General features: G+C 34.1%; 1 protein-coding gene across 1 annotated transcript in view; it reads right to left on the reverse strand.

Annotated features, from left to right (window-relative positions):
- The window catches only part of PCDH17 (protocadherin 17), an 84,044-nt gene that overhangs the window by 53,112 nt on the left and 17,821 nt on the right, over positions 1-13,111 (reverse strand). Inside the window, exons 2-3 of the mRNA XM_057372835.1 lie at positions 4,082-4,140; positions 3,745-3,917 (exon numbers count right to left, since the gene is read on the reverse strand). Coding sequence (XP_057228818.1) covers positions 3,745-3,917; positions 4,082-4,140 — 232 coding nt within the window. The remainder of the gene's footprint in view (positions 1-3,744; positions 3,918-4,081; positions 4,141-13,111) is intronic.

Raw genomic sequence — 13,111 nt, forward strand, 5'->3', positions numbered from 1 at the left:
CCAAACTAAAAATTCCTGGGAAAATCTAACAAAGACAATAATTTATGAGTAACTACAAAAAAGCCCATAATTCTGTATTTTTTACTGATTATAAGGTAAGCATATGCAGGATTCACTAAGAAAACTGTAAAATTAACATCTTGCTGTTTTACTGCTCCCTTGTAGATGTTATTGTTTATGGGTTATGGTTTATGATATATTTTTCACCTTTGGATWCCTATTAAAGAAATACAGATTATTGCTGTTATTCCTAAACCATACCAAACAAAACAATTACTCTGCTATTTAAATGCAAAAATTGAACATTACATGCTACTACTTGAAGTGAAACAAGCAGACAATTTGACAGATGTGTTCGAAACTATTAATCCTTGTAAGACTTCTAAGTAGGGTGATCTCAAACTGTCCAAACTAGTGATAGGGTTTAAAGTATCAGTAACAGATGTGGAAAAAAAGACAGGTAAACAACATTTTTCCAAAACTATTCTATTAAGAGTAGCAGGCATATGGAACAAGCTGTTTAGYAAGACAGCTGATTAAGATAGCATAAGTAAGCTTAAGAGACAGATACTCTTATGCAGAAAGTAGCTTGGATATCGCAGCGAGAGAATATAAAGCTGAGATAACTAAAGCGGGACRTGCTTATTTTAACTCAAGACTTTCTATCGTGATAACTTTTATAGTTTAGCGGTTTTTCTGCTTTCTTTCCATTAAAGCCATTCCATAAGCATTTCATTAATTATGAAATTAATTATATCTAATTTGCATTATCTTTCTCATTTGCGAAAATATTTAAAATTACTACCAGACAAAATTTGCTATYTCAATATATTTTCGTTGATATCGACTATTTAAACAGGAAACTCATGGAGGCTCTATCATTCACTGTTTTTATTAATTTAATGAAAAACATAAAGTAAGCTTGATTACTTCCCAGCCCACGCTGAAATCAGAAGACATCTTGTCTACAAAAATTTTTTTTTGCAAAATTTCTTACTTCTCAGTTACTGAGAGAAGCACAATTGCTGTAGTGCTACCAACACACTTTTTATCACAWTATGGTCTTTTAATTTTCAATTGTSTAGGCTACAGTTGCACAAAACTGTAGTCAAAATACTGGCACAACTAGATTCGTATTGCTGCCATGGGCAGAACTGGGTACRTGAAAATTCCACGTGTTTGGAATTATGTCAAGAATATTTCAAACTTAACTYATTTTTAAATTAGGATTCTCAAGCCAAGATCCTGACTTCACAGTTAATCCAGATAATTTTCCCATTATGTCAGAAGATTTAATAATATGCTGTTTTAACTGCAGAAGCTAAAGTATTTTAAATATCTTTGAGCAACAATAATCAGGCCTAGAACTTRGCTACAAAATAGTGACTTCTCAACCCTGCATACAACCCAGAATGATGACAGAACCACAACTTCTGGWATTGCTTCAGGCATTGCTGGAAACAATTGTTTCTAGCAAACCTTCCATGTCCTTTTCCCAGAAAACAATTTTTCTCTAAAGAAAAATTCAATTCCTTTTCTATCCTAATCACGTATATCATATTTCTTCCCTCCTTCAACTTGGCTTATGACTAGAGAAAGCAATTTTGTTTATCTTCTTTCAAAAGAGAAAAATTACGTTGGGCTAAGAACCCTAATCATACTAAGCTCAATGACAAGTAATCATTGATTTCMTTGGGAACACCACATAGCACCACATTTGTTAATGCAATGACCTGAAATCCCATAAGGTGCTCAATGCAAGTTCAGTTTTTATAATATGACAATGATTTTATCACAGCAAACTTGAGACAGAAGAGTTCATTCAAGTAAACAAATTTATATCATTACTATTTGTAATTATATTTGGGGGGAATAAAACAAAATTCTAAAAAAAAATAAAGAAAAAGTAGTTCATATCTCTCTACCCCCAATATTTTTTTTTTCCTCAGTAAAAAAATTCACATAAACACCCACTGCTGTAGTTCAGTGCCTGATAATACCTAACATCCACTATTCAATATCTGTTTAATAAGAACATGAGGAATTCATATGAGAGATTGGAATAAATTTTTTTGATGAACAGTGCACCTCATCTTGGTATAATGACAAATGTAAACCTGCATATACCTCTTTGCATTATAATGAAAATAAGCCACAGGAGTGGTTGGCTTAATATGCTTACTAGACTGTGTATGTTTTGACCAGAACTGGGTTTAATGCTGCAGGACAAACTGCAGTATTGTGAACACTGGCCATACAGTCCTGTTCTAAAAAAACCACACATTTTTAATCTGAGTAGTAGATAGTTTCCTGGTAAAACTTGAAAAATTTTAAAGCTTTTTCATGGTTATACTCAATAGATGGAAATCCAGAATTTTTGTCTTTGTTTCACACAAAACTGAAAGAATAAGACACACGCTCAAATAGCTTCTTTAAAAAAAAATCCTGCACTGCATCTTTATACAGATCAATGTCCAATTATAAGCAGAGAGTTGCGGTGGCAAAAGGTCATGAAAAAATAATCTTTCCAGCATTTATTACTTGGAAAATAAGGTCACATATGAGGTCAACCTCCAAATGTATACAAAATAAATTATACTGCAGCATTCTAAATATTCTACGCTGTAAAAATTATATTGCAATCTCAACATAATCAGAAAAATGAAGTTGAACATGTATTTCCTGATGACTGTATTACAGATCAGACTAAGCTAAGAGGTGAAAAATCCAGGTCAAATTAATCAACAACTAATAAAAAGCTTATAATATATTTCTACTTAATTAGAAATACAACTTCTTTAAGGCTGATTGATTTAATAATTTCTTAACTGTCTTTAACACTGAATCACCTTCCCTACAACAAGCAAAATAATGGGAAACATACTAAACATTTAAAAATAATTCAGTGGTGCACCTCTTTATTACTTTTAGCCTAGAAGCAAAACATAAAGGTAGAGAAGGCTCGAGTGCTTTCTCTGTCTGATGCTTTAAAAAAAAAATCAAAATAAAAGACCTTCTAATTAGAAAACACATCTGGAAAAAAAATAATTTGACACAGTTTGAGGAAATAAATATGCTTGTTTGTCAGTATAAATGTCGGCAGAGAGCACTGACATTGCCCAGGTATGTCATTTTAGCTGTTTCACAGACACTCTTAATGTTTGGTGCCTTCACAGAATGCGAATGAAAGTATATTGAAAATCAGTTTGTATTAGTATTTGACACTTCTCGCACTACTCTTAATTGTGAAATCAACATTACAACAAGAAAATGAAACCATGAAATTAAAACATCTTCTGATTCATTTTTAATCTTGTCTTTTATCCGAAGCATTTTCTTTTCCTCTTCTCCAAACTACTTGAGGAATGCAAATGACTGGCAGTCTTTTATCTATTGCAGTCATGTCTAGTTTGAATTTCCAAATCACGTTTTGACAGAAGGATTGTATGTAATATATCACAGGCAATGCCAGTGGAGATAAAGTATATTCTAATCATTTTTAAAAAGTACTGATTTTTTTCTTTTTTTTCTTTTTAATCTGCGTTGGACACTTGTGGTTTCATTTCATGTTCAKTCTGAAAGATACTGTGTTCTTTGCTCTGGGCTAGTGACAATATTTACTGTTTTCTCTGATAATATTATCAGTGGGCTATGCCTCCCTGATAACCCGCAATGGCAGTACTAATAGGTTGATAATGACGGTTTAAACTTTACGCTTTTGTAGGCATTGTAGGCTTCACTCACCTTGTTCAAGTGGCTGGCTTTTAGTTGAAGTAGTTTTCATCTTGAGTGCCTCCCTAACAGACATGTCACAGCAGGAGCCTTTGTTAGTGTCTTGGTCACTGTCAGCCTGATCACTGTCCCCATGCCCGCTGTCCCTCAAGCTGGCTCTTTCTGGATCCTTGAATGTGGAGCTACTGAAATACATATTAAAAAAAAAAAAAAAAAAAAAAAAAAAAAAAAAAAAAAAAGAGAGAGAGAGTTGTATTTAGTTGTTCTAAGTTGAATTGTACTCTCTGGCAAAGCAATTTTGACAAGAATGCAAATGGGGAAGCCAAGAAAGTTATTTAATAGGCCTTACCTTTGAACAAACTGCTGCCTGCTGCCCATGTAATTGGGCTCTGCGGGAAAATTGTCTGTCTGTGAAAGAGAAGGAAAAAAATACGTATAGTTGTACACTGGACAAATCTCCTGCAGAGCAACAAGATTTCCTAGAGGAGAAATGATTAATAATTCAAAAATTCCCTTAATCTTCAGATTTGTACATTTTAATTAAATTGGAAAACRCTGGCATGTAATTATGTGCTCAGAACAATTAAATGATTCCGGTCCACAAATTACCTGCTAAAGTAAACAATGAGGCTCCAATAAGTGGCATTCTCTGTTAGCAACCTGACAGATGACACTGTTTATGTTTTTTCATTAGATAGATATTAAGACTGATGGTTATTGAAAACGAGAGAAAAAATTATTTTTGCATATTAAAAAAGTGAATTATTCAATAATACTAATTTTTAATCATAATTACATCATCTACTGGGATTCTGAAGCTCCTACTGCTGTAATGTAGTTTTGTATACCGCTATATTACACTYGAATGGAAAAAAATAAACAAAAAATCAAGACAACTTGTGGCTGATTAGCTGTGGGGTTTCTCAAATGCTACTGAAAAATGCAAGTATGAAAACATTTGGAYTTTCTCTCTTTAATTTTCATCAGTATTAATAGCTATGTCAGAATAATGAGAACCACACATGCAAACAGGAACATTAAATGATCGCTGTTGACAAGTAGTTTTTAGAAGAAGATACTTTCATTAACTCTGTCGTGTATATTTTTAGCAGCATGAGCCAAGTAACTGTAGAAGCAGAAGTATTAAAAGGATCCAGACCAACATGGAKTCCTGCCAAAGGGAACTGAATTCCCCTTGTATCATTAGCTGAAGTTCTTTGGGAGAGAGAGAGACTGCATCATTCAGAAAACTCCGCATACTGTACATTCACGCACGTCACTTCTTCTTGCAGCTGACCTAGCGACAGAGCTTCTACTGTTTTCTGCATCACTTCACATCACACCACTATGCTCCRCAGCAGCTCCGCGCTCCGCAGCAGCATCCAGCGGATCAGTATCCGTAACACAGCCAGCACTCAATCCATGGAGATGAGGACCCAAGGTTTGCTGTCACACAGCAAGTGCTTATAAAAGTGACTGCTCTCTTGGACATTTGGGTTTCCCTGCCACTCCCCACACTGTTTTTCTTATCTTTGGTTTTGTTTTTATCTGTAGGAGGTAATTAGAAATATTGCTACTTCTTGTACGGTTGGAATATTTGAGCTTGGAAAAGAGGCAAACTTTTTATCTGAAATTTAAGTCACTGCTGTTTGCAACAGAAATGAGGGAGACACCTGTTACTCCCAAGGGACTTGTTTACAATGCATGTCTTTTGTGTTTTAGGGAAGGGATGAAAAATACAGAACCATCTTYTGTTCAGCATCTATGCCAAAGCACACCGTACTTTCTTCTACTTTCTAAATCCTTTAGTTCAAAAAWTAAGATAACCCACATTATGTTCATCATCCATCCTAGCTTTAGTGTATGCAATTAGAACAAAAGTTTGGCTTCACATTTAGCATGTATCAAACTAGAAAAACAAACATTGAAAACAACAAAAACGGAGGTGTAAAGATTAAGTATTTCAGCATTCCTATGTGTAATCTCTCAAATGCAGCACATCATATTTTGGGAGCAGCTATTATTCTCCTGTTTATTCTTTTCTTCGAAAAGTTTTAAGCTAGTATCTCTCTTTTGTGCAGCAAACCTACCTGATATATATACACTCATATACAATCATTATGACACCTACAGAGCCCAATACCTCTCAACCTGAATAAAGCTTTCCAACTGCAGAACTCATGTCTGTTTTCTACGTCTAATATCTCATACATATAGAGATATCCAGGAAAACTGACCTTATGCTTTTACTTACATAAGACATCTGTCTCCTCCTAAACACAGCTGCTACTAGAATCAACACTTCCATTTTTCATTACATTGGCAGTCAAAATGCCTGCTATAAACTGCCTTTTCATCAGTTCTCTTCCATTAGAAAATTCAGATTTTTGCCCTGGAAATAATTATAGATCCTCCTTYTTGATGGTGCTAAAAACTTAACTGTAAACTGGATCACTGTAAGAACTGGTTATACTTTTTGTCTCTGCTTTTTCATAGCAAAAAAGCATTTCACACATCCTGGACGAGCCAACACACAGATTTAAAATACAAGCTATGACCAAATCTTAGCTGTGGATAAATTCTGTGTTTATGGTAATTATTAATGACCTTTTACTGTAAAATAATTTAACCAATTTCCTTCATACTCTATTTTTGCGCAATATAGAGAGTTGGGTGCCATGTTACAGCAAGTTCATTGTTACAAAAGAACAAATGGAAGTACCTGATGATCACATACAGACACAGAGCTCAGAGTTGAATACTGTTTATTCTGCTCGAAAAGCATTAGTCCTTCTTCTATGAATTATGAAGGTATGATGTTTATGTTGGGCACTCTGAGATACAGGCAGCAAAGGGAGAATTGTTTAACGCATWAAAAAAAACTGTGATAATTTAAAAATAATTTAATTTTAAGGGTTGGCAGTTTGGAGGAATCTTAGAAATGTAAACATCAACTTCACAACTGGTGAGAGAGAGAGAGACAAATGTCTAACATGTCTAACTCCCTTAAACTTTTTTTTTGTAATCCCAGTTGAAGGGAGAGGTCATATACTTAAATTTTTCACACTTTAAGATTTATGAAAGCAATATTACACATTCCAGCTCATGCATTAATCATACCTCTTTACACTATATGGCTGTAACTCTAAGAAATGAATAGTAGTTAAAAATCTAAAAAACTTCTTTTTCTTCTGTACATATACAGCCTTTTCTAGGACAATTGAATACCCAAGCCTCTGSACATCCAGTTTTAAGGTAGGTTGCAGTTCACCTGCAGAAAACCAATTAAAATCTAGTCAATTACTCAAAGATTATCAGCCAAGATCCCTCAATGCACTTCAATGAAATACAGAATATCCCATTTGAGCCAAAGTGAATTGCATGGAATTGCAGTCTCTGGATAAATAACCAAAAATTATTCAAATGCCATTAACCTCCTGAAGAACTAAATGAAACAAACTCCACCTACACTCTCACCCTCCCCTGCAAAAAGCTCCAGGAACAATCCATCGCTAGAAGTCGCCAGAGTTAAAGAGTAAAGAAACATTTTCTATCTCTGGGATTCAAGGCTGATGGCTGGAGTATCAATTAGGTCACCAGACACCACAGCACAGGTTCTCCAGCAGCCAGACAAATGTTACCTAAAATTAAAACAAAAGCAGAAATGTCCACTGCCCCAGTTAGATACCAGAGAATTAAAGTCTKTAATGTCAGCCTAATTGTCCAAAGCTGCCTTAGAGAATTGGTCCTGGTTTTATGGCTCAGTCTCACACATCAGTGGAACCAGCTCACTTCTCACAGCATAAGAGTATGCTGTTCAACCATTCCACAGATATTCTTTTTYGACAGTTGCTACAACAAACCTTTAMAAATACTCTCTTCCATCTACCTTTCTAATATGTGACTCCAGATTAAATATGAAATTTTAGGAACACTGTCATTAGTGTAATGTTGCAGAAAGTGTTGAGAATTTCTACACACACATTTAAGACAGCTTTCTCAGAAGATGAAGCTCATTAAAAAAAGCCATTTTAGAAGAGGTCAGAATGCAGCTTTCAAAAGCTGCCATTTTTTTTTAAAGGGTTACTACCAAATATCATACAGTTTGATTTTTGTTACCTTTTACATCAGCGAGTTGAGGAAAAGGAAAAGAAAAGAAGATACAAATTAAACCTGTGCAAAATATACTTTTCAGAGAGCCACAGAATGGTTTGGGTTGGAATTTACTTTAAATAACATCTAGTTCCACACACCCTCCCCCCATCATGGGCAGGGATACCTTCAACTAGCCCAGGTTGCTCGAAGATTCATCCATCTTGGCGTTGAACACCTCTGGGGATCAGGCACCGACAACTTCTCTGGGCAACCTGAGCTCGCTGGATTTACTGGTATGGGATTTCAAATGTGACCATACAATTGCTGAAGTCTAACAGTGGGACTTTGAAAATCATTAAATGGCCAGTGTTTGCATGAACAATGGGTAGAATATYTTTCCAAGTGCCATCATCTGCTTACAAAAACATTCATTCTATTGCACTGTCAGGGCTAGTATGCTATGACCACGTGAGGAACTAGATAAAATGAAACTATTGCTATGTATTGCTCTCATATGGTGTATCTGGAATACTGAATTTTATGGATTCAGAAATAAAACCGTTCAAAAGTTTGAAAGTCAACTGTTAAGGTTCTAGTAATTAGTTCTGGAATGCTTATGGTTTCCAAAAGTTTAATTTGGAGAAAGTAAAATGAAAAATTATAGCCAAGAACAGAGTATAAGAAACAAATTCTTCATAGGATCCATTAACCTTAAATAAACTCATAAGAATAAAAAAAAGTAAAAACCTCATCATGGGAAACAGTTTGAATCAGCCTTGGCCAAGCATTACACAATGAATTATGGAGAATATTTTTAGCAATGGGCTACATTCATCTCTTATCCCTTTTTTATCTTTTCATAAATTCATGTTCACAAGGTATATGTGTTTACTTCTGCAGAAATATTATGCTATTTTTATAAATACAAAGCAGTTCTACTGTGGCTCTGAAGACAATTTTTTTTTGTAATTCAGTCAGGATWAAAATTACAGCACCATATTAATCAATCAGATTTCAAGAATTCTACTATTGCTCAGTAAGAAAACAGTAGATGTCTTCACAAAGCTTCTGCTTTCAAGAAGTCCTGCAAAAAGCAGACTGTCTCTTAAAAATTAGAGGGTCCCASCTCTTTTTCTTTTTACGTTTTAATAAAAATATTGTGTCCCAATTCTGAAGATTTCTAGAAATATTTGGTATATTCCATTTTGTTTGAATAAAATTTGGAAAAAAAAAATTAAAGCAGTGTGGAATTCAATAGGTCTGTCTAATTTTTAAAAAAATATAATATGAATAGCTACAAAGAGGAAGTGAAAAAGAGAAAAGCAGGGACAGGGAAAGAAATTCAATATTTAAGTATTCTTGACAAATTATGCCCAGAAATAATAGTCATATAAGGGAAAGATGTACTCTAAAATATGAAAAAAAGGACTTAGACATTAATCAGATTTATGAATATTAGAAGACTAGAATATTAACAATTTTKTCTCAGAATTATAAGAAGAAATATCACATTTTCTGAAATGATTGAATGCAACTCAATTTTATGTAGCTGTTCATACCTGGAACTATAATAAAGCAAAACGTCTTTGCTGATTCTAATTTCTTTTTAACTAAACATTAAATGCAAAAATGAAATTAAACATCTCTCACCTTTATCAGACTGCCACTTTATATCTAACTAAAGTGTCTTCTGCGCCTTTTCTTGAAAAGCTGTATTCCAAGTGTTCACCCTTCCCCCACAAAACAAAGATCTTACATAATGGCAATCTCTTCTGGAGGCAAAATAATTGTATTCTGCCAAATCGAGTTTTGAAAGAGCAGACAATTGTCTTCATTTTGTTAGGAACACTGTGGGCTCAACATAGTACAATTTTCCACAAAGACTTCCCAGCATAAGACTGCCAGTGAGTGCATATATTTAGCCTGAAATAGTAGTTTTTGGTTCCACAAGATTTACTTCATTAAGAAAATTCATTATCCCAATAGCAAAACCAAACAACAACAATAGGCCATAAACCTCTTATAAGTTATTCTACCTTTTTCAAGGACAAAATTCAATAGGCTATTTTAACAAATATTATCCATGTGATCTCCACTCTTATCCCTTTGAAAATGTTTTTGAGATGTAATTTATATGACATGTACATATTTGGGAAGTTTCACACTTACTGCAAAATGTGTATTTTGGTGTTAAAAGGCCTACAGTGTGTTTATGTGAATTTTTGACATATGTAGCATTCTTCAAAAACACATTGAAAACACAGGGCAATAAAACAAGCAAAATGCACAAGGCAATATCGTTCATAAGGCTGCTTTACTCTTCATTAAAGAGTGTTGGTTTTCTCTTTCTCTTGAATGAGAGAAGCAAAAGTGTGATAGGAACAGATCCTGAGCTCTTCAGTCGATTTCACAATGACTTCTGAAAAGTAAAGCTCTGAGGACAGACACAACCATCATTTTCCATAAGCAAAGGAATGTGATCTCCCTGTATAAAAGCCTAATCTGTGCACTGTTTTCACTTAGCAAGTACCGTATTTGTTACCAAAATAATTATCAATTTATTGTTTAAGCTGTCGTACTAAAGTATTGTAGTTTATTTCAGTTGTTTGTACTACTGGCTTAATTAAACCAACTATTTCTTAAATTTATTTTTATTCTGCAATGCACAAGACACAAAAAATGGCAGAAGGCTGGACTGTGGGAATTTAACACAGTGCAAGCATTAGAAATCACAAGGCCCAGACAAGGTTCTTCTCATCTCACTGATGACTGCACCAAGTCGGAAGACTGAAGAAGCTACAAAGTTCACTACAGAATGACATCTTTTTAAGCAATCCTAGTAAAAAATATTGACCTGAGTGACATTCAAAAGATGAGGTGAGACCAGAACCTGATCAGATTTTTTGATATGAAATAAAAGATTGAAGCGTTTCAGGAACAAGCTTGTCTCTTTGTCAGCAGGGAAGTCAACAGAATCCTTCAGCTCCTCTACCAGTACAGGATGTGTGTTTGAGGTCAGACTTCTCTCTCTAAGAAAGATGTGACAAAAAATAAAACTGGAAACTGAACCCAAAACTTTCTCCRGCTGAAAAAGGAATCAAGAAGATTTTCAGGACCAAAGTCAAATTGCTGTATTTTTTACAATGGTTTCAKGTTTCTGCGTCTTATTTTATTTTGCATTGGAGAAACATGAAACGTAATTAAATTAGCATAATCTCAGAAGAGAATGTGRAAAATTGTCAAAGAGAATGTGGAAAAATGTCAAATGGGACTAGGAAAAAGGAATTGTAATATGATCTCTTAAGCTGAACTATTTTTTGGRGAAGATGCAAGATAAGAATGCAGCAAGAGGTGCCAAACATCACACCACATAAAGAGCTCAAGCTGAAAGTACAATAGCGCTATCACGGCATCAATAAATAAACATAATGAAATTCATGACACATTATTGCATTGCTCTGCACTGCCGCTATTCATTTAAAAATGATGAATACATTTAAAATAATTCRCAAGTTGTCAAATGCCTGTGAGTGGTGCAGTTAGACTGGTGCCTTAAGAGGCATTTGTAAAGGTCTTACCAGAGAGCTTCATACAACTTGTAYCAAAGTAAAGATGGAAGTATAGAAAGACAGGACAATAACTACATCTGAACCTGCTAGTACAGTTGCATCCAATATATTTACACTGCTCACCAATGATATGTACTTACTGAAGCTACTCTGTCAATAAAAACCACATTAAGAACCTTTTGAAAGAGCTTCCCTGTCAATTAGGCTGTAGATACATTCTATCGCTCCAGTTTTCCTGTCAATTTAATATACTGGATCATATTAACAGTACTGGCTTGTCAATAAGGCAAATCCGAATCCTATTAATAGAGTTACAGTGCCAATATAATCGGCTTCCCATTTATCGAGCTTCCCAGTATTTGGGAAAGCTGTGAAATGGGATTATAAGGTTAGGTTACATACATCTGTCTCTATATTACATAAATATTTCAGGAATTGTATCCCGTTGTGTAAGGAAATGTATGCAATCACTTTTTTCCATTACAAAAACATCAGATGACAGAATAGTATAATTGTTTGCCATTGCTGAGAAAACATTAAATTATCCTMATTTATCACATTGTTTCTTGCTTTCACTAAGTAAAACTGCGTTTCTGTAAGACAGTCTACTTGTGTGCCACAGATATAAAACTGCTAAGAGATGTATGCATTTCACCCCACCTGCACAAGATAATTTCTGCTTCAGAAAACAAAAGGAAAGGGACAAAACACATTTTAGAAACAAAATACAAAGCACTCCACACTTTCAATGGGTATTCAGCCCTTGTGCTGTGCTGTATAATCTTTGTGGAAATGAAACATGTAAGTGTAATTCTAGTGTAACAGAAACCCCTGGAAATAATTAATAAGAAGTATTAGTTCATGCATAAAAATAATAGTAGAAGTTCAGCAAATCTTCTATTTAATAGAAGCCTTAATGAAGTTGAACATTAGTTGCTTTTAACCACATTCAATATGAAATAACTACTTTGACTGGATTAGCAGAATATACAACAGACCGTTAAACCTGATTATATTAAAAGAAAAAAAAAAAAAGAAAGAAGTAATTGCATTAAAATATACTGGTTATTCTCTTATCAAATTAACTCTCTAGGTCTGACTTGAAAATATGGATTTAAAAAACATGGTTCAAAATGACAGTTAAAGGTCAATGAATCAAGCTGCCCATTATATTTTGTGGTAGCAGATGGGTGCAATGAAACCTAATGATTGAATTTGAAACGCTTTAATGCTCCTTTTATCTATGGCTCACACCATGTTGAGTCTACCTTAGTATTCCTAACAGATACTATGTTTACTGCATAACAGWCTCAATTACAATTAACTAACTAGAATGAAACCTGCATTTATCACAATATCCAGCTTATTCTAAGAATATCGTACCATGAACTCAAAGTAACAATACAYGTAGGAGCATGTCTTTCATAACATTTGTGGGTTAGGTTTCTGGTTCTTTTTTTTCCAYGTTAAATATGAAGTCTAGAAATTAGAGGGAAAATGAAATCAAAATTAAAAGTAAACTTTTTAAAATAGTGCCTTGAAAATTAAGGATATGAGTAAAGTATTTCTTTAGAATTTAAAAATGTTTTGAAYCCTTTTTCTCTGCATGAAAACAACATATTTTCTGACCCTTTCTTTCTTTCTTTCTTTCTTTCTTTCTTTCTTTCTTTCTTTCTTTCTTTCTTTCTTTCTTTCTTTCTTTCTTTCTTTCTTTT

This window comes from Malurus melanocephalus, unplaced genomic scaffold, assembly GCF_030028575.1.
Source record: "Malurus melanocephalus ecotype Western Australia unplaced genomic scaffold, MMel_1.1 scaffold_179, whole genome shotgun sequence".
NCBI classification, from domain to species: Eukaryota; Metazoa; Chordata; class Aves; order Passeriformes; family Maluridae; genus Malurus; species Malurus melanocephalus.